Genomic DNA, 22,620 nt, shown 5'->3' with positions numbered 1-22,620 from the left:
TAATAGTGGCATGAAATGGCAGGTTTTATATCATTTATATTTATATGTGTAAAAATAAAATGTTGATAAGTCTGTCTTCTGTCAATGTTGTGTGTGTGTGCGTGTGTGCTGTTTGAAATTCAAAGTCTTAAAATCACTGATCTATACCATTCTCTTTATCTGATGTCTCCTTTATCTGATCTTTATCTGATGTCTCCTTGACATCAGGCCAAGCTCCATTGATTATGCTCACATCATTAAGTATAATCAAATATGGTTAATCCAGTGACTTTTAGGTAATCATGTTTTATTAACTAATCACTGTTTACTCATAAAAGGTAATTCTATGTCCTCTCTGACTTAAAGCCTTCACCAATCATAATCTAAATACACTGGAACACTATTCTATTAATTGTTTTGTGAAAGAAAGACCTTTACTCTAAAAGAGCAGCATTAAAACTCAATTTATGGAAAATATTTAATATTAATAGGAAAAAAATTCATTGATATTTGGCATTTGCTTCATATATTCTCAAAATATTAAAGAAAACACTTAAGGCAGCGATAGGTTATACCAGTTCTGCCCTAAGCACCTCCAACATTTAAAAAATAACTAACCACTAAATTTTAGTATATTCCTGGTTACCAGGGAGACAGCCAGGTGGTGGTGCCATTAGGTATCAGTCATAAGTCCAAGAATGAGGCTTATATCAATAAATATCCGGTATATTTGAGAAGTATTTTAAAAGATAATGTTCAACCCTTGGAGTTTAAATATTGTGCCCACCTGTGCAGGAAGGAAGAGGTTGTATCCTAGTAAGTCTGAATTTACACACATTTATGTAAAATAAGGCACATAATTAAATCCTCATTAAAGTAAATGTTTGACTTTTAAGGCACAGTTAGTAGTATTTGGAGCATCTCTGAAATAAGTTAGTGTTTAATATTCATATTTTGTGTTATATTTCTTTAATTTTCGAATGAGAGGACCCAGAATAGCTTATGACAGCAAACAATGATGATCAAAAAGAAGCCTAACTTGTTTCCCTACTACATTTCATTTTATAAATGATTTACTAAAAATACCTCTTTTTTTCTCAGTTTCTATAACATCACTTCAGAATACTCAGAGAGGAAAATGGCTTACTATCAAATCTAGTACTACCTGAAAATGTATCTTTTCTTAAAGCCACGTAATTGGTATTAATGAACTTTTTTCTTTTAATGCCTTTTTGTTTTGTAGTTCTCCAAACTACAAAATAGTTTAGAATGAGTATTGTGTAGGACATAATAGCACAAAATAGAGTGTCCTATAACACTTATGAACTACAGGAGGCATAATTTATTTTTAACCTTCATCCACCCTTCATTTCCTATATTCAAAAAACTATTCTTGGATAATGCAAGGATAGACATCTGGATAGAAAGAGAGAGATTTTAGACTTGCCTAAGGCCCTAAACAACTATTAAGAAATCTATATCTAACTTAATATTAGAGAACATTCCTGAACTGAATCTTTTTAGCCTTATATCTGCCCTTACTCACATTTGCAAGTAAGTCAAATCCTGTTTTGTCTTTACCCTTCCTCCCACATGATTATCTGTGAGGACCACCACTCCCTAGGCATTTCCATGATTATGAATGATGGCATGCAAGGTGTTGATTCAAGGATGATCACTCATCAGGGACAAAAATCTAGAAATTTCTGAGTAATAAACTATATCTTGGCTTGTCAAACCTAATCACTTCCTGATATATCAAAATGGGAAGCAAGGCTGGGAGCAGTGGATCACGCCTGTAATCCCAGCACTTTGGGACTCTAAGGTGGGAGGATTGCTTGAGGCTGGAGTTTGAAACCAGCCTGGGCAACATAGTGAGAACCGGTCTCTGCAAAAAATAAAAATTAGCCAGGTGTGGTGGTGCACACCTGTAGTTCTAGCCACTCTGGAGGCTGAGGCAGGAGTATTGCTTGAGCCCAGGAATTTGAGGCTTCAATGAGCTATGATCATGCCACTTTACTCCAGCCTGGGCAAAGGAGTAAGACCCTGTCTCAACAAAAATAAAATAAATAAAATAAAAAGAAAAGAAAAGAAAAAATAAGGTCAAGCATGGTGGCTCATACCTGTAATCTCAGCACTTTGGGAGGTCGAGGTGGGAGGTTGAGGCCAGGAGTTCAAGATAAGCCTGAGCAACATAGTAAGACCCCATGTCTACAAAAAGTAAATTATCTGGGTGTGGAAGTGCATGCTTGTAGTCCCAGCTACTTGGAAGTGTGAGACAGAAATCTTTTGAGCCCAAGAGTTTGAGGTTTCAGTGAGCTATGATGATACCACTATACTTTAGTCTGAATGTACAGCAAGACCCTGTTTCTAAAAAACAAGAAAACAGAAGCTAGTTCTCTTCCTTATGACTGCATAACTTTCTACTGGAAAATAATTTAAAGATATAATAATAGGATCTCTCTGTGGAACTAAGTGTTTCCTGGGCCAGGGGAGATATAAATAATGGTTCATTCATTACTTATCTAGCACAGAAGAGATGGAAAAAGAGAAGTTCCTACCACATATGCACTTATAGATGGCGAAATTTCTATAAACAAAATCTAACTGCAGAAGGGGTTACAGATAATATGAGCTGAGAATCAGAATAACTGTTTTGTACTAAGTAAGCCAAGACTCACTTTGAGTTTCCCATTTTCATCAAACTAGCTACTCCTGTCTCCACTAAAGCTTCAATCTACTACCATTTTTGTTTCAACGCGGATGGGAAAATTTTCTGCATACCAAGCAGAAAATTTTGTTTCTCTTCTCTCACTGAGGGCTGTAAACATGAGCTACATATAGTCGTCAGATACCTGGGCATGTCCCTCTGATCTCCGAGACTTATTTCTATTAGAATCTGGAGGTAAACTGGAGCCAGTCTCTGTTTTTATCTCTCCAGTGGCATGAGGGAAAGGAAAGTTGGGCATAAAGCGCTTAAGAAACCGGAACTCACTATTCCCAGTGCCAGTGGCTGAACACATTTCGTGGGGAAAAGGCCGGGATAAGGATCCATTGCCTCCTCCGTGTACCAGGTTGTTAGGGAAATGACAATCATCGTAGAAATGCTCTTGAATTGTGAACTTTTCTCTATGTTTAATCTTTTGGTAGATGTGTATAACAAAGATCACTGTGACAGAGAGGAGAAAGAGGAAGGAAAGCACAGCCAGAGAAATGACCAAATATTTAGTGGATGGATTTACCTTTCTAGAATGCTTGGATGGATCCCGGAACTGCAAGTAGGGCTCTGAAAAGCCATCCACCAGCAGGATGTTGAGTGAAGCAGTAGTGGAGAGAGCTGGTTGACCATGATCCTGAACAAGAATGATCAATTTCTGCATCATGGGGTCTCTCTCAGAAATCTGCCGTAATGTACGAATTTCTCCATTTTGTTGTTGAACAGAAAATAACCCAAGGTCAGTGGCCTTAAATAGATGGTATGAAAGCCAAGAATTCTGACCTGAGTCACCATCCACTGCCACCACTTTGGTCACCAGGTAGCCTGCCTCCGCAGACCTGGGCACCAGGTCATTGCAGGGCAAGGTGCCATTCTGCAGTGGGTACAAAATCATTGGACGGTTGTCATTGTCATCCAAAACAACAACTTTGACAGTAACTTGGCTACTTAGCGATGGGAAACCCCCATCAGTTGCCTTTATCACAAATTGAAAATCTTGAATGGCTTCATAATCCATGGTTCTCAATGCATAGAGTTTCCCATTGTCTGAATTTATGGAGATGTAAGCAAAGACTGATAGATCTCCACTCTTTGGAGGCAGCAGGGAATATGTTATTTGGGCATTCTCCCCCAAATCTAGATCCTCAGCATGGACTTTGCCAATAAAAACCGCAGGGCTGTTGTTTTCTCTAACAGTCAAGATGTAGCAGTCTTCCTGAAATACTGGGGGATTGTCATTAATGTCAGATATTAGCACCTCTATCACAGTCTCCGTGGACAGGCTGGGTGGTCCAGCATCCATGGCCACAAGGGTAATATTATAGCCCGAGACCCCCTCCCGATCCAAGCCTCTGTCCGTGACCAAGGAGTAGGAATTCCGGAATGTAGGTGTGACTACAAAGGGAAGGTCTTCTTTGAGGAAACAGGTAATTTTTCCTCCCACTCGAATGTCCCGGTCTCGGACAGTGAAAAGGGCCACTACGGTCTGCAGGGGCGAGTCCTCGGGGAGAGGGCTGGACACAGAGGAGACCATCACTTCCGGAGGATTGTCGTTCACATCCACCACTTCTACCAGGACTTTGCTGTGGGCGGAGAGGCCGCCTCCATCGGTAGCTTGAATGTCAATGTCGTATGTTTCAATAGCTTCAAAATCTAGGGGCCCTCTTAGTCGAACCTCTCCACTCTGAGGGTCAATCTGAAACGTCTGGAGAATCGCGTCTGGGTTTTGAGCTAAGGAGTAAGTTATCTCCTTGTTGGTGCCGTCGTCTAGGTCCACGGCAGTCACCGTGGCCACCAAAGAACCGTTGGCGCTATTCTCCGGCACTTGAGCGCGGTACATCAGTCGCGAGAACTGGGGCACGTGGTCGTTGACATCCAGCACCACCACGCGGATGTGGGCAGTGCCGGACTTGGGCGGGGACCCGCCGTCCACGGCTGTAACCGTCAAGTTGACTTGAGGCTGCTCCTCTCGGTCCAGGGGCTTATCCAGCACCAGCTCGGCGTATTTGGGGCCGTGGCTGCGGAAGCGGGTGTGCAGGTGGAAATAGGCGTTGGCGCTCAGGGTGTAGTTTTGGAGACCGTTGAGGCCCACGTCCAGATCCTGGGCGCTCTGCAGAGGAAACCGTGAACCCAAGGGGGTGCTCTCCGGAATCTTTAGGAGCGGCTCCTTGTTTAGGAAAATCGGGGCATTGTCATTGATATCAAATACCCTGACCTCGACACGGAAGGACTGCAGCGGCTCCACCAGGACTATTTCAAAGTGCAGAACACACGGGTCGGCTTTGCCACAAAGTGACTCCCGATCCAGTTTCTCCTTCACGAACAAATCCCCTGTCTTGCGGTGGAGCCGAAAGTGCAGCTTGTTGCCCTCGGAAACGAGCCGCGCCCCGCGCGCAGCCAGCTTCCCTACCTGCAGCCCCAGGTCCTTAGCCACATTGGCCACAAAGGAGCCGCTCTCCATCTCCTCCGCCACCGAATAGCGGATGGTTGTCGCGCCCCCCACAGACACGCACAGAAAAATGAGAAGAGATCCCACTTGCCTGCGTTGCAAAGGTTTCCTGGGAGCAACCGCCATCGGTTCTCACAAGCGCACTCTGCGGTGGACGCCAACTGCTGCGGATGTGCTTTCACTTTTCTGAAACAGAATACTGCAACGGCTGCTTTCCGCTTCACCAGCCTCTCACCGCAGCGCCACCAAGGGCTACCTGAGCCCGCTAAGCTGTTTGGCACCTGGAAGAAAATTTGCATTGGGGCAACTCAACTCCCCAGTCTATTGAATGTATTAATAGATATGTTCTCATTCCGGAGAGTTAGGTAGGTGCTGAAAGTTTGTTGCCAAAGCAACAACAGACTCACCTGTTAATTCCCTTTCAGGAAAAAAAGTCCTTGGGAATTGAGACACCAATGAGGATACTCCCTCAAGCTGAAGTCACTGTATCTGCTAGCTGGCTAGGGCCACTGCAGCAATGAGCAAACAGCAACAAGTTTAAGCTACACGCTCTGCGATCTATCCAGAGACCAAGAAAGAAGCAAAAGGATCATGCAGTGTCTTCTGGAGCCTGGACCAAATATATGGGGTAGGGAGCAGGAAAGCATGGAGGAAGTGTCAGTAGGAAAAAGGAAAGGGAACAGGCAGAGACTATCCTTCAGGAACCTGAGGCCCAGTAGGTACACTACTAGGGGACTAGGCCAACAGGACTCTTGATTTGCACAAATCCATTCCTTGCCCCAGAACCCTCAAATGCTTAGGAAGCAGCTGGTTTGTCGCTTATGATTTTGATGGCAGTCAATTTACAGGATATGATTTCTATGTACTACCAATGTGTTAAGGGATTTACATGCATTATTTAATTTAATCCTTGAAACAGCCCTCTGAAATAGACATTATTTCTTTTCTTAAAAGACAAGGAAACTGAGACAAGACCCCCTCAACGTCCCCTAGCTAGTAAATATTAGAGATAAAACTCAATTAACTTTGTCTGACTCCAAAGTCTATGCTCTTAATCAGTATATTATTCTGCTTCCCAGATAATATAGTGGATAAATCAAATGAAGATAAATGTTTGGCTTTGGATTTTAAATAAATAAAGATCATTTTATATATATTGAAAGTGGCCTGATAGAAATATAGGAGAGACTTGTCAAGAGTTTCCTCTATGATCATAGGATCATAAAATGTTTAAGCATGATAAAGTATGTCAGAAAGATGAGATCCAATTTCCCTCCTTTTTTAACAGATGAAGAAATTAAGGCCCCAAATGGTGGAATCACTTGCCCATTTCATCAGCTACTCATGGCACTGTAAGAACTAGAACTTGTCTTCTGACATTCTGTCTCATGCTCATTATCAAAAGCCTTTGATTTCTCATTTGTTCTCAGCATTTTATATCCTTGATGTTATACAAACAGTTACTACCACTTATGAGATGTCTAAACCATATTTTCCAAGTGGGAAAAAAAAGTGAATGAAAATGGAAAGTGTACAAAACCTGAATGACATCCTGACATGAAGGAGTTAAATCCCTCAGTCTCTGCCAGATATTTTAACACCTGGCTCAAGTGTGCATCCCCACACTTAACTTTTAGTTTTGCCTCTTTTTAAAACTATATATAAAGTATACAGTAGGTAATCCTTTGAATTTAGTTTTTTCCCCTCCTTATTTAGCTCAGTGTGAGGTTGGTGTTGTTATATTTACTTCTAGTTCATTTGTTTGCATTAGTGTATAGAATTCCAGTGTATTGTCAATGCACTTTAGCCAAACACCATCAGAAACACACCTGTAGTTGAACAAAGTTGTATTTGCTAGCTTATTGCAACAAGGGAAACTGTACACCTTAGAGAATCATGAAGCATTTCAACAAGAGGGTGTTAGAAAGGACACATGATATCTGATCTTATGTTAGATGATTTGGCGGAGGTGTGAAGCTGGGCTTTGCTCTGGATTGGATGCCATCATAAATGGAATTAATTTTATGCTGAGTATATTAATGATTTTTATGTAGAAGATGGGTGGAATGAGGTAAGGCTAAAATTGTGATGGGTAAATAAGCCATAGTTACTAATATTAGCCAGGATAGGAATGTTTGAGCATTTTTGTGGATTGAAAAATGCTATTTGTTTGTTTGTGTTTAGACATGATTATGGTGTGCTCTTGTTTTTCTCTTGATTCATCACAGTCATAGAATGGCCTTGTCTGATGTTGATGTTATATGAAATTGTTTTTGTTCAATAGGAGAATACTATGGCCTCGATATATCAGGCCAGCTCCTAGCTGCCAAGGACTGCTGTTATTTTTCAGTATGTGGCATCAAAATTCATTTACCCACTCTATTGTGCTACTGCTCATAGCATATCATTCACTATACATGTCATTTTGTGCATGTGTGTGCAGATTTGGGGGGGAGTATATGCCTAGAAGTGGCATTCATGTCATAAGGTATGTTCTTTTCAGGTTTGCATGATATTGCCAAACTGCTTTCTAAGAGGTTGTACCAATTTACACTCTCATCAGCAGTCTAAGTTCTAGCTGCTCAAATTCTTTCAAAAAAAACCATCTACCATTACTAGCCTTTTTTAATTTTGCCCATTCTGGTGAGTGTGTTCACATCTTATTGTTGGTTTAATTTGCATTTCTGATTATTAATTATTGACAAAGTAGAACACTATTTAATATATTTGTAGTCATCTGAAAATCCTTTTGTTGAAAGTTTTTGTTCAGTTTTCTTGCCCATTTTTTAATTACATTGTCTTTTTCTATTGATTTGTAGTAGTTCTTTATATTCTGAATATGAGTACTGAGCATCTCTTTATAAATAAAAAAATAGACATGTTTATGCTTAGTCAATATGTGTCAACAGAGAATGGCTTTGATCAATTTGGATAGAGGAAATAGAGAGTATAGGATCCACTGATGTTACTTAGCCTCATAAAAAGGCTACCTGGGAGGTTTTTTTTTAAAGGACATATTTCTCTCAATGATTCACAAATTATGCAGAAGCTTTTGACATGCTAGGAAGTCTTAATATAATCAATTTCAAAAAAAATTCATTCAAAAATCATAAATTAAAAACACTTGAGTTGAAATATAAGAATTATTATTTTCTTAGACAGCGTCTCTCTCTGTTGCCTGAGCTAGAGTGCAATAGAATGATCATAGCTCACTGCAACCTCAAACTCCTGGGCTCAATTGATCCTCCTGCCTCAGCCTCCTGAGTAGCTGGGACTACAGGTGCTCACCACCACACATGGCTAATTTTTCTATTTTTCGTACAGACAGGGTCTTGCTCTTGCTTAGGATTCTTTTTATTTTTTAATTGAGAGATAAAATTGTGTGCATTTATAGTGTACATGTTTTGTAGTATATATACATTGTGGAATGACTAAGTCTAATTAATGTATATATTCATTACCTCACCTGTTATGTAATGAGGGTTTTGAGTTTATACCTCTCTGTTCCAGTGATGTTGAGTTTGAACATGTGATATGCTTTGACTTCACATTGGGTTCAGTACACTTACCTACCTCTTGACTATAGACTTGTCTATGTGAATTGCTTTGGCCAATGTAATGTTATCAGAGTGTTGTAGGTTTAATTATATCCCCCAGAAAGATCTATTGAAATCCTAACCCCTGGTCCTTGTGAATGTAAACTTGTTGTTTTTTTTATTTTTGTTTGTTTTGGAAATAGGGTCTTTGCAGCTATAATTAAATTAAAATAAGATCATATTGGATTAGAGTTGGCCCTAAATCCAATGACTGGTGTCCTAATAAGGGGAGACAGATTTGCAGACACATAGACATACACAGAGAAGAAGGCCATGTGATGATGGAGGCAGAGATTGGACTAATGCTGCCATAAGCCAAAATAGGCCAAGGATTGTCAGTAACCACCAAAAGCTAGAAAGAGTGAAGGAAGGATCTTCCTCTAAGCCTTCAGAGGGAGCAGAACTCTGCCAACATCTTGATTTCAGATGTTTAGACTCCATAACTGTGAGAGAATCAATTTCTGCTGTTCAAGCAAATTTAACACGAATACAGTACTGTTACCTAATATATACCTCATATTCTAATTTTCCAGATTGTTCCAATAATGTCCTTTGTGTCTGTTCCTTTTTTTAAATGCAGAATACAATCAAGGACTGCACATTGCTTTTAGTTGTCATGTTTCTCTAGTTTTATTTAAACTAGAACTGTTTAGAGAAAACATTTCTTATGATACTGTTTTTATCTTCATGACACTGACTTCTTTTTTATGACATGGCTGTTTTTAAAGAGTGGTTTTAAAGCATATCCCTCAATTTGGAATTTTTTGTTTTTTCTTCTTGGTTAGATTTGGGTTAAATATTTTCACAAAAATACCACATACGTGATATTGTATCCTTCTTAATGTAGCACATCAGAAGTCATATGATATAATTTTGTTCCACTATTGATGATATTAAATATGGTGATTTGGTTATAAAACGGTGTCCAACAAATTTCTCAATTGAAAGGTACCTTTTAATTTTTTTATAATTAATTAGTGATCTGTGGAAAGAAACTCTGAATATGCTGAAACTATGTGAATATGCTGTTAAAATCATTTTAATTAGCCATTAATTTCCAACATACATAGATGTTGCTTGCCTTAAATTAGTACATACTTCAACTTACACTGTAGACTTGTGTGCATATATATACATACATATATAATACATATGAAATCATGCTTATGCTTTTAATCCATTAATATAAGCATCTTCATTTCCCACCCATATTTCATATTTATGGTTTCCTTGTCCCAAAGTGAGAATCCTTGCTTCCTAACATTATCAATATATTTACTCATTATATAAGGCTTAAAATATACATAATATTTTTGGAATTATTTAATTACTACACTGTTACCTAAGTGCTAATTTGTTCTATTGAAAATCCACTCAGGTAGGTCAAAGAAATGTAATTAGTCTCATAGTGGATAACAAATTATTTTTACCCCATGTCTGGCCCTTTAAGACTCCATATTTCCTACTTATAAAATTAGTTTAGATTAAAATATATTCTAACATTTATATAAAATATATTATTTATTTACCTTTAAGTCATAGGTTTAAATGTTTCTGAAATTGTTCAGCTGAGAATTTTGTCACTATTTTCAACTTCTTTTAGAAAAAAATGTCCTAACTAGAGCACATCAGAGTTTCCCACTCCCCCATTTGTTGTTTCTATTATTGTCTCCAAAATTCAAGTAGTTTTAGAGTTTTTTTTTTGTTTTGTTTTGTTTTTTTTTTTTTTTTGAGACAGAGTCTCGCTTTGTTGCCCGGGCTAGAGTGAGTGCCTTGGCGTCAGCCTAGCTCACAGCAACCTCAAACTCCTGGGCTCGAGTGATCCTTCTGCCTCAGCCTCCCGGGTAGCTGGGACTACAGGCATGTGCCACCATGCCCGGCTGATTTTTTATATATATATATCAGTTGGCCAATTAATTTCTTTCTATTTATAGTAGAGACGGGGTCTCGCTCAGGCTGGTTTCGAACTCCTGACCTTGAGCAATCCGCCCGCCTCGGCCTCCCAAGAGCTAGGATTACAGGCGTGAGCCACAGCGCCCGGCCTAGTTTTAGAGTTTTAATACTGATGACATTTACTGTAAGAGTCATTTTTATAACTATATTAATATTTAGGATCTCCTCTAATTTTCTTTCCTATATACCTCTTAAGCCTGAACAAAAACTTTCTATTTTTAATAGCTTATATATTTTGAAACACTGAGGTCACATCTGCAGTTGTAAACTTTAATACTATTTTAGAAGTCTGTTGTTCTATCTGCCTTTTTAGGCATTTGAGTTTTCTTATTTATATTAGCAGAAACAGGATGCTTTTGGGGGCAAGAAGACTTTCTTGGGCAGCTCAGTTTATTGCAGCTGCTCTTGATCTCACACCTGTTGCTCTCAATGACAATGCCTCTTATTGTTCAACGTGAGCACGTGCGTATAATGTTTCCTTCTTCCACGGTAACATAAGAAGCCATAATATAAGCCAATACCATTTACAGGGCAGATTTATGTTACACTCTTATTTTAAACAGATGGATTTAATACCCTTATTATTCATGCTTAGTCATTTTCATATTGGTTGTTCAGGCTATAGATGTCTTTCCATGAAATCTGACAAGTGTTTGGAAACTTCCAATTTAATCAAATGGAACCTAGATTAGGGTCATAATTATTGCCTTATTAAACTTTGATCAATTTCTTCCTCTTATAACTGAAGACAATTCAATTAACAACCACAAATTCAGTGCCTAAATCTTAAAACAGAAATGGTAACTATTATATTCTGTGTTAAGATTCATATAAGAATAAATGAGCCGGGCGCGGTGGCTCACGCCTGTAATCCTGGCACTCTGGGAGGCCGAGGCGGGCGGATTGCTCGAGGTCAGGAGTTCAAAACCAGCCTGAGCAAGACCCCGTCTCTACTAAAAATAGAAAGAAATTAATTGGACAATTAAAAATATATATATACAAAAAAATTAGCCGGGCATGGTGGCACATGCCTGTAGTCCCAGCTACTTGGGAGGCTGAGACAGGAGGATCGCCTGGGCCCAGGAGTTTGAGGTTGCTGTGAGCTAGGCTGACACCATGGCACTCACTCTAGCCTGGGCAACAAAGTGAGACTCTGTCTCAAAAAAAAAAAAAAAAAAAAAGAATAAATGAGAAAATATCATAAGAATACCAAACACTAAGTGGATTGGCTGACAAATAAAGCCAAGTGTGCTCCCTGGATGGGTCTATTTTTTTTCCCAGTGATAAGTTTGTTTGGGAAAGAAATTAATTTTATTCTCAATTTGCTAAACTTGATTTTATGCTGTAACCCACACATCTGAACATACAATAAGACTCAGGTTATATAGCAGTCACTTGTTTCAAAAGACAGGAAGAGTGGTGTTAAACTAACTGTGGGAAAGAGGTTATCATGAAATTAGACAATCAGCTGGAATTCTGACTTCATAGCCTCTAGAAATATGTACCCATCTTTCCATGATATTTTGATAAAAATAACAACACCAGAATGAGGTATTTCATTACCTCTTTCTCCTGTTTTTTCTTGCTCTCTGTCAAAGAATCTCTACTTACAGAGCAACTTAAGAGTTCCTTATCTGAAGTTGATGATTAAGACTAAGCAGAATCTTAATCATCACTGTAAAATCGGGTAAAAATATACAGACTAAGTAATAAGCAAACCATACATTTTTTGGTATTTTCAACTCTCTAATAGTGTACACACTAATCTTGGAAAAAGTTAAAAGAAATAAGAGTTTTCCTCCTAGAATTCTAATTACCTACCACTTCCTAAATATAATCATACCTTTTATCTTCCAGAAACAAATCAGAGCAGTACTTCCAGCTAAGCTTCCTTGAATATGTTTGGCTAACAGGATAGAGCTTCCTTAGTATTTCTTTTAGTAAAATATAGTCCGTGAATGTTTCAGTAAATATTTCTAAATACCTATATATACAGATACTTTTTAAATACCTATTTGATAACAAGGTGTGTCAGAAGAAATGCTTGGATAAATTTAAACCTATTTGTACATTATTTTCTGTAGTAGGAGAGAGAGATTACTCAGGAGATTCTGCATTTTCATATGCTCCTTTAAAAACAAACATCTCTCTCCAAAGCCTCCTCCTGAGGTCCAAAATCCCAAAGCCCTCCAATTTGTGTTTTCTGAGTTTTGGGTCTCAGTACAAAGTACTTTTTAAACTTTATCAATACCATTTTCCTTATCTACCACCAGGTGGCAGGTGGATCCACTTTTCCGAGCACGACCCTGACCCCGCCCTACCGGAAGCTGTCATGTAAAGGAAATCTCTCTGGCCACGCCTAGAGTTCAGCACCATGGACGCGGACAGCGACACCGCCCATTCTAGTCTCATGACTTGCTGCAGAGTTTCACCTGACAAAGGAAATGGCCAATCCCCAGTTGGTTCCAAGGGCTGCGTGACCGACTAATTTACAATGCCAGGAGTGGAGGGGGTGAGAAACCCCCTGATTTGGGACATTTAGATTTGTTGGGGAACCAGCTGACATTAAATAATATCCCATATTGCAAAATGCTGTGTTTTTTTCTCTCACTACCCTACAAAATCTACGTGACTTGTAAATGCTGTCTTGTTGTGGGACAGGAATTAAATTACCCAACCTCCGTGCATTGGTTTATTCCAACAAAATGAGTAAGACAGCAAAGGCGGTACAAAAGTCTGTGTGAGTTATGGCGGCCAATAGCTTGGCTTGCACACAGCTGCCTGTCAGCTTTCCTGAGATGCCAGCTTAGAAAAGCATGGACTGCTTTTTCGCGTTTTCCATGTCTTCTTGTTAGCAGGAAATTACTGTTTCAGGCAGACTGATTGGAGTGAAGCATAAGTGTGTTCTAGAAGAGACGGTTTAAATGTCATTTTTCCAGTTGCCTAGCGACTAATTAGACAAAAAGAGCATGTTTGAGAGTTTTAATTTGCGTTTTAGAACAGCAAAAACCCAAGGGCAAACGAAAATGGGTTCAGGATAGCATAATATATTACCAGGGACTAGGGTTTAGAATCTGAGTCTAATTAAATATCAATGCTGGAAAAGTAGGTAAGGCTAAAGATGAACAGTGGCTATTTAAGGTTGATGGATCAAATTTAGCCGAGTTTTGGTTGTAATTTATCCGTATTGTATGGATTGCTCTCTTTCCCCCCCCCCCACTCTTGTTTTGGCAACGATAGATTAAGATCTTTAACCAGCAGAGGGCGAGTCGACTGCATTTTTTGCCCCATAGACACTCCCTCTTCCTCCCTCCCCCCTCTACCCCTGGGAAATTAATTTACTAGGCTCTTCAAATATAGACCAAGCCGAGGAAGGTGTGGTGGAAGGAGCAGCGCGCAGAGCTTGGCAGAGTGCCCACTCTGTCAGCCTCGGATGTATGGCTGCACTGCACTCCTAACGACGTGTGCTTAGGGCTGCAGAGGGGATTGCAGTGGTTGTTGTAGGACGAGGCAGGAGTGGAAAGCAACCCCACCCCCAGAAGCCGAAGATATCTGGGGTCACTAACTTCAGAAAACTGAGAGGGCCAGAGGTAGCCTAGTAAGACAACGAAGGTAAACTATAAAGGTTTGAAACAGGAAAGAAGCAGTTTACTTCCCAGGCCAAAAACTCAGTGTTCTCCAACAACCAAAACAAGGCTCTGCTCTGGCTTTGCCACTCTAAGAACAAAAATTGGAGGGTGGGGAGTAGGCACAGTCAGGAGATAAGAGCAAAGACTAAATATTGGCTGAGTTATCTAAAGAAGAGAACAAGCAAAGCAAGCCAGCTCAAGGGGAAAGACAATGACAGGAAAGCCTGCCAGAATGCAGGGCAGAGCAATAAAGCATGCTATACAAAGTTAATTTATTGTTGGGCGGAGCCTTCCTCATTCTAGAGGAGCATACCACTTGCTTCAGAGGGGTGGTTTACCTTGTATCACAAGATTTTGCAGAATCTCCCTGGGCAGGCAGCCAGAACTCCCATTAATTGGACATGCCTCTTCGCCTCCACATATTTATGTCTCAGAATTCATCTAATTCAGTATCAAACTAGCAAAATTAATTTTTTCTGAATGCCATTAAACTAAATTTTATGCAGCATTGCATTTTCTCTCTCTCATTAAATATCTGTAAAGCCTGTGTTTAAAGGACACCATTTCATTAATAAATTCAATTCATAGGAGAATATGATACTCTCTTAAAGTTGGTATTGGGTAGGATAACAGTAAGATATCTTAACAGGATAGATTGACACTTTTCAGAAAGCATGATTTGACTTGCAGTTTCATGACTAATTTTACAGATAAATTGCACTTGATGGTGTCGTAAAGCACGCCTCTATTTCTGTAGCATTCCCTGTGTAAAAGAGCACTTGTAAATTTTCTATGCATATGCCAAACTTCATTCATGTTGCACCAAGATCCAAACAAGTGCTTAAAATTGACTAATATAATCTCCCCCACAGAAACCAGAATTGTCTTTTTAAAAACTAAGTACTAAGTCATTGAACCAGCACTTAATGAAACAGAATATACAAATAGCTAATGAGCATGTGAAAAGGTTTTCAACATCATTGATTGCTAAAGAAATGGAAATCTAAACCACAATGAAATGCCTTTACTCACCCAAGAGAATAGCTAAATTAATTAATTAATAATAAAAGCTGCTATTTTCAAGTATTGGAAACAATGGGGCAACTCCAACTATCACACACTGCTAGAAGAGTGTAAATCAGTACAATCATTCTGGCAACATTTACTATTAAAGTTCAATATAAGCATACCCTATGACTCAGTAATTGTACTCCTAGGTATATACTCAATAGAAATGCATACATATTTGTACAAAAAGGCATGAACAAGAAAGCTCATCATAGCTCAAATCTGGAAGCAATCCAAATTTACCTCAACAGGAAAATGGATAAATTTATTGTTATCACCATATGCAGAAATATGTACACAATGACGTTTTAAAAACTACTACATGCAACAATATGTATAAATCTCACAAACATGATATATTTAGCAGCAAAAAAATTGGAAACAAAAAAATTTTGTTGATTCTATTAATATAAAGCTCAATAATTGGAAAAAACTACTCTAAGATGATAGCAGTAAGAAGAGCGGTTACTTGGTAGAGACAAAGACTGGAAAGGAGCATAAGGGGAGGCTTCTGGGAATCAGTAATATTCTATTTCTGGATCTGGGTGTTATTTACATGGATGTGTTCACTGTAAAAATCTATTAAGCTTTACACTATGATTTGTGCATGTTAAGTATGTTATATTGCAATAAAATACTTTTTAAAAGTATAAGACAGATTGTGCCATTTCTGTGTTTAAAACAATTCAATGTCTTCCCATTGCACTGTGAACAAAATTTAAATTCTTCAATATGGCCTACAAGGCCCTGCATAAAGTAATCCTATCTAAATTTCTCATCTCTTATTAACTATAATACCTCCTCCCTCGGTCACCATGCTTGCGTTACTCTGACCTTCCAACAGTTTCTGGAACATAATCAATTGCTTCTCCGTTTGGGGGCCCTTGAGCTTGCTGTTTGCTCTACGTGGAGTGCATTATCACCAGCTCTTTGTGTGACGTGTTCTTTTAATCCTTCAACTCAGATTAATGACACCTCTTGAAAGATTTCCTTAACTCTCCTATCTAAAGTCTCTGTTATTTTTCTACTTGCTACTGTAACGAATTACCACAATGGCTTTAAACAAATCAAATTTACTAACTAACATCTTTGAAGGTCAAAAGTCTGAAATCTCACTGGGCTAAAATCAAGGTACTAGCAGGAGTGCTTTCATTCTAGACACTCTAGGGCAGAATCAGTTTCCTTGCCTATCTTCCAGCTTTTACAGTTTGTATTTTTGGGCTTGTGGCTTCTTCTTCCATCTTCAAAGCCAGCAGTGTATCATCCTCAAATCTCTCTGATGCTGACACTCTCTCTCAAAAGACTGTCTCTCTCTTCCACTTTTAAGGAGCCTGGTGATAACATTAGATCCGTGCAGATAATCCAGGATAATCTCCCGATCTCAAGGTTAGCTGATTAGCATTGTTAATTTCCCCTTACTATGTCATATAACATATTCACAGGATTTGGGGACTAGGATGTAGACATCTTTGAGGGGGAGAATTATTCTGTCTACTCGAGTCCTCCTCTTTTCTTGAGTACAGCATCATGATTATTTCCATAAGAGCACTAATAGCAATTTTAAGTCATTTCATATATTTGTTTAATCTTTAAGTAACTGCTCTACTCTAGTATAAATTCTAATGAGAGCACAGACCCTATCTATCCTGTTCTTTTCTGTTTCCCCAGTGCTTAGCATAATGCCTGGCACACTGTAGGAGTTCAATAAGTATTTGTGGAAAGAATAAATAAATTATTATACACTTAGCCTATGTTTTGACACTTAACAGCTCTGTTTGGTTTTTATCTTTTCAGCTATTATAAAAACATATATTATATCTTGGAAGTAGGGAAATTTCTGGAGGAATCACAGCATAGATTTTTTTCAAGTTCTCTATCATATTAACTCACTGTAAAAAATCATGTCTACAGATAGAGGCCCATATATGTCACATACCTATCTTCATCTTTTTATTGGATTTAAAAGGATACCTTATAGATTGCTGCCTCATGGAAAACAGCATATCACAGGACTCATGCATCTGGAGAAAAGATAATCTAGGATAAAAACTTGGGATCTTAGGCCAGGCGAGGTGGCTCACGCTAGCCTCCTAGCACTCTGGGAGGCTGAGGTGGGTCTCAAGGTCAGAAGTTCGAGGCCAGCCTGAACAAGAGGGAGACCCTGTCTCTACTAAAAAAAAAAAAAATAGAAAGAAATTGACTAACTAAAAATATATATTAAAAAATTAGCCGGGCATGGTGGCGCATGCCTGTAGTCCCAGCTACTCAGGAGGCTGAGGCAGCAGGATTGCTTGAGCCCAGGAGTTCGAGGTTGCTGTGAGCTAGGGGGATGCCATGGCACTCTAGCCCAGGCAACAGAGTGAGACTCTGTCTCAAAAAAAAAAAAAAAAAGTTGGAATGCTTTGTCACAGTCACATGAGGAAAAATATGGTGAATGGGACTCTAAGTATAATCCTATGGTACAGCTACAAAATAAGTGTCATCAGATAATCACTCTTAATCTCTATTTTACCAGTTCGTATTACCAGATACCAATGGGGTTTTTTTCCCAATAGTTGGTGATTGATTCATGCATTCAGCAAATACTTACTGAGCATCTATGAAGCATCAGGCACTCGTCTAGGCTCTGAGTACATAGTATGAATAGTACAAAGTGCCTGCCTCTAGAGAGCCTACGAGTAAATGCACAATACTATATGAAATAGTGGCAAGTGTTATAAAGGAGAAAGGGAAGATAGGAACTAACTACTGATACATATAATAATTTGCATGAATCTCAAAGCATTATGCTAAACATGTCTGGCTCCATGTACACAGGGATCGAAATCAAATCAGTGGTTAGCAAGGGCTGCAGGTGAGGTGAGGGATTAAATACAGAGAGCATGAAGGAACTTTTGGGGGTAATGAAAATATTCTATATCTTGATTACAGTGGTAGTTAAAAATGACTAGGTTTGTTAAAACTCATCAAACTATACACCTGAAAAGAATGAGTTTTATTGCATGGAAATAATACCTTAATAAATCCAAATGTAAATGAAAGAGATTACACACATACACACACACTTGAAATTCAACTATATCCAGTCCTATAAATATTCCAGCTAGAATCAGTGGTCTGCTTATTTCTCTGGGTTTCCAGAAGGCAGACTTATTGTCTACTTATTTGCTGCTGTATCCCTAATACTTAGAATAATCCTAAAATATCACAGGCCTACTATAAATATTTGTTTACTGATTAAACAAATGGGTTTCTAAGCAGTGGCCCTCAAACTTTTAGAGATCAAAAGCTCTTTGATGAGGGGCGAAGATAATGAGAAAAGCACTAGACTTGAAGTCAGAATCTGATTTCCAGGACAATTTTTCTCCTAACTTGAGGTATAATATTGGACATCCCACTTTTCTGGGCCTCAGTTTTCCTACATGTTAAATGAAAGCAATCTTAGCACTCTAGGAGGCTGAGGTGGGAGGATCGCTCGAGGTCAGGAGTTCGAGACTAGCCTGAGCAAGAGCAAGACCCTGTCTCTACTAAAAATAGAAATTAGTCAGACAACTAAAAATATATAGAAAAAATTAGCTGGGCATGGTGACGCATGCCTGTAGTCCCAACAACTCAGGAGGCTGAGTCAGGAAGATGGCTTGAGCCCAGGAGTTTGAGGTTGCTGTGAATTAGGCCGATGCTATGGCACTCTAGCCCAGGCAACAGAGTGAGACTCTGCCCCCCCCCCCAAAAAATGAAAGCTATATTGTAATCTTATAATCCTAGCACTCTGGAAAACTGAGGCAGGAGGATGCTTGAGCTCAGGACTTTGAGACAAGCTAGAGTAAGAGTGAGACCCCCATCTCTCCTAAAAATAGAAAAATTAGCTGGATGTGGTGGCACATGCCTGAAGTCTCAGTTACTCAGGAGGCTGAAGCAGGAGGATTGCTTGAGCCCAGGAGTTTGAGGTTGCAGTAAACTATGATGATGCCATTGTACTCCAGCCCAGATGACAAGAGTGAGACTCTGTGGGGGGCAGTGGGAGAGCAAGCTATAAGCTCCACTGGGTATCTCTTCAGTTTCTCACCAACAAGAATATTATAATTTAAACTCTCCATGTGAGATCTAATCACCTGTTTCCATTTACCTCTTCCATACCCAGGTCTCCAGGAATAATAAGAGGTTGAATCATCAGTTAAGTATTATCTTGAGTTTATTAAATTTTAGAAAAATTGCATTTCTTTTGGTGTTATACTCAGAGCATATTAGAAATGAGGCACCACTTGTTAAATATGTATTGATAAATTATTCGATTCTTCATGATTCATATTGTGGAATTGGGATAAGAGAAAGTGTTTAATTTGTACAGGGATTCCCCAGAGCCTCATGAGAGTGAATTAATGAATAATTGGGGTAGTTAGGTAATCTTGGAAGAGTTACAGAATAATACTTTTTAAATGTTCCTAAAATTATCTGAAAAGAACTTCAAAAATATTAATCAAATTGGTTATCACTTCATGGTAGGACTTATCTGTTTTAGATAATATTTATTAGCTTACAAATATTGATTATTACATAAAAATATCCTTGAAGATTAAAAAATAAAATTTGACAATGAATTAATTTTTAAGGTAGTTTGAAGGTCACTAAGAAGTATAATGTTAAGGCAAATCACCCTAAAAGAGGGAAAAATAGTGATAAAGTTTATTCTTTTTTCCATGGTGTTCTTGAAATGCATGATCCCTTCATTGCTTCTAAACCTTTGCATATGCTTTTCCCTATTATTAGGTCACACTTCCCTTACTGTTTGTCTAGATAACTTCATCTTTTGTAGCCCAGCCTTTCCCGGCCCCTCACCCCACTTCTATTATCCTGATTTCTTTTTATGGTGGCCTGCAACATACTTGTTGTAGCAATTTAATTATCTGTCTTACCCATTAGGATCTAAGTTTTGTGAGGCTAGGATGGTGTCCACCTCATTCAACATTATATTTTCTGACCCTCAGCTAGAACAAACACACAATATATGTCTGATAATATTTAGTAATTGAATGACTATAGTGGTGATTGTTAGGTAAATAAAATGATCTATCTCAATACATTTTGAAGATAAAGATAATAGGATTTGCTGATGGATTAGATGAGACAGAAAATACATAAGTTAAAGATAACTCTGGAACTTGGCTTGAACAACTAGAAGGATGGAGTTACCATTAACTAGCAGAGGGAAGAAGATTTGGGGGAGAAAGGTACTGAATTTCTATTTGAAAATTTTAAATTTGAGATGCCTATTAGACAGCCATATAGAGATGCTGAACAGGCAATTGGATATACAAGTCTGGAAGTTCAAGAAAGATGTTGAAACTTAGATAAAATTTGGAAGTAGTCAATGAATAGATGGTTTATAAATCTATGGGACTGGATGAAATAACCAAGGAGATAAAAGAGATAAGAGGTAGAAGAACCAATGTTTTTAGCACACTAACATTAGGAGGTTGTGATGATAAGGAACAAACCTAGAAGACTGAGGAAAATCAGTACAGTAAAAAAAAAAATAGTGTGTTAAAAAAAACTAGTAAAGAAAGTATTTCAAGGAGGAAGAGATTATGGCAAATATTGCTGAAAAGTCAAGCAAGATGAGAACTGAGAATTGAAAAGAGAAAATTTTGGTGGAATGGTCAGGGTAAAAGGCTGATTGCAGTGGGCTCAAGAGAGAATGGAACATTTGCTGAGTAGGTTTGCTATTGCCAGTGGGGTACTGGCGATATAATTTTGAATCTATTTTGTATGTATTATAGAATTGAGAAAAATAAGTAACTATGCCAGTGCTGTTTGGAGCAAGGGTTTTCACTGAAGAAGAAGGGAAATACAAATGTTGAATAGGGAAATGTAAAGAAGAACCCTATGCCAGTGGATTTTAATTGGAAGTACCTGTATTAGAATAAACTCAAAAATACAAGTTCACTAAAAGTTAAGTCTAAAAACACAGATAACCAGTAGCAGTGAGCACATGTATCACCTAGATCTTGGTTTGTAAGTACTATTTTCCACTAAAAGGAATGAGAGATCCTTAGAGAAAGACCTGATTCCTGGTCTGGGGCAAGAAAAGTATAAAATAAATCTGAAGTATCTTGTATTGCTAGAAAGCAAAGAATACTTAAAGAATGAGAAGGTTATATAAAAAGGACACAGTGCTCACATGAAAGGGATCCCACTGGCCAAACTGAAAAGACATTGAACACCAATGATAATAATGACAGCAATGTCATATAGCACACTGAGTAAAAATAAATCTGCTTTTCCATACTGAAATTCAAAAAAAGAGAAAGAAATAGGAATAGGGGAAACTCTTCTTTCTAGACCAAAAACACCTAATAAATGAAGAAGGAATGATAGAATTCGAAAATTCATGTTTAGTAGCCCTCAATATAATGGATGTTATCAATGAACAACATCAATGAATGCATATTAAGTTCACTGGGTGAAACTCATTTGAGGGAGAATGATAATCACAAATTATCAAAACATCACCCCACAAGTTGCCTACTAATTTCAAGGTGAAAATGTATCTCTATAAAGAAGAGATGTGGTGGTCACTTCTTAACTAAGTAATCAAACTTAACATAACCAATAGTGGGATAACCTGACACTATCTACTTCCTGATAAGATGCAATATGTGTGTGCACTAAATATACACATGTATAGTATTCTTGCAAAAAAAAAAGTTTAACTCAGTCTAATTATGAGGGGAAAATTAGAAAAATACAGAATATGAAACACTCTATAAGATAACCAGCCAGGATTTTTAAAAAAATTTTTTTAAGTTAATGATACATAAAACACAAGGTGAAAGATTTATACGCTCTGAAGAGAAACCGGAGTACGGTCTGGGGGATGGGCATGCTTGAAGCTCTGACTTGGGTGGGGCAAAGGCAATATATGTAACCTAAACATTTGTACCCCTATAATATGCCGAAATAAAAAAGATTTTTAAAAAAAATCAAAAAGAAAAAAATGATATATAAAACAAATATGGAGAGGAACCATTCTAACTTGAAAAAGTTTGAAGGTTAATAATAGCCAAATGCAAAGAGTGAAACATGATTGGACTATGAATCGAAAAAAAAACCCATGAATTTTGTGACAATTGTTGAAATTTACATATGGACTATATATAAAGTAGTATCATTGAAATAATATTAATTCCCTTACTTCTGAAAATGTCATGATGATCATGTAGGAGAATATCC

The 22,620-nt window shown here is 38.2% G+C and overlaps 1 protein-coding gene and 1 long non-coding RNA gene across 2 annotated transcripts; one reads left to right on the top strand and one right to left on the bottom strand.

Annotated features, from left to right (window-relative positions):
* Positions 1 to 2,813: 2,813 nt before the first annotated feature.
* On the bottom strand, positions 2,814 to 5,797 carry PCDHB1 (protocadherin beta 1). Its single transcript, XM_012748955.3, has one exon. It carries the CDS (start codon positions 5,268 to 5,270, stop codon positions 2,814 to 2,816), a length of 2,457 nt encoding a protein of 818 aa, XP_012604409.2. The 5' UTR covers positions 5,271 to 5,797.
* A 5,243-nt stretch (positions 5,798 to 11,040) lies between these two features.
* On the top strand, positions 11,041 to 13,362 carry LOC105862583 (uncharacterized). Its single transcript, XR_012913924.1, has 2 exons — positions 11,041 to 11,155; positions 12,967 to 13,362. It is a non-coding gene; the product is annotated as an uncharacterized LOC105862583 (long non-coding RNA).
* The last annotated feature ends 9,258 nt before the right edge of the window (positions 13,363 to 22,620 follow it).

Source organism: Microcebus murinus, chromosome 21 (assembly GCF_040939455.1).
Source record: "Microcebus murinus isolate Inina chromosome 21, M.murinus_Inina_mat1.0, whole genome shotgun sequence".
In the NCBI taxonomy this organism is placed as follows: Eukaryota; Metazoa; Chordata; class Mammalia; order Primates; family Cheirogaleidae; genus Microcebus; species Microcebus murinus.
The sequence above is the reverse complement of the archived record's forward strand: the minus strand, read 5'-3'. Positions and strand labels throughout refer to the sequence as shown.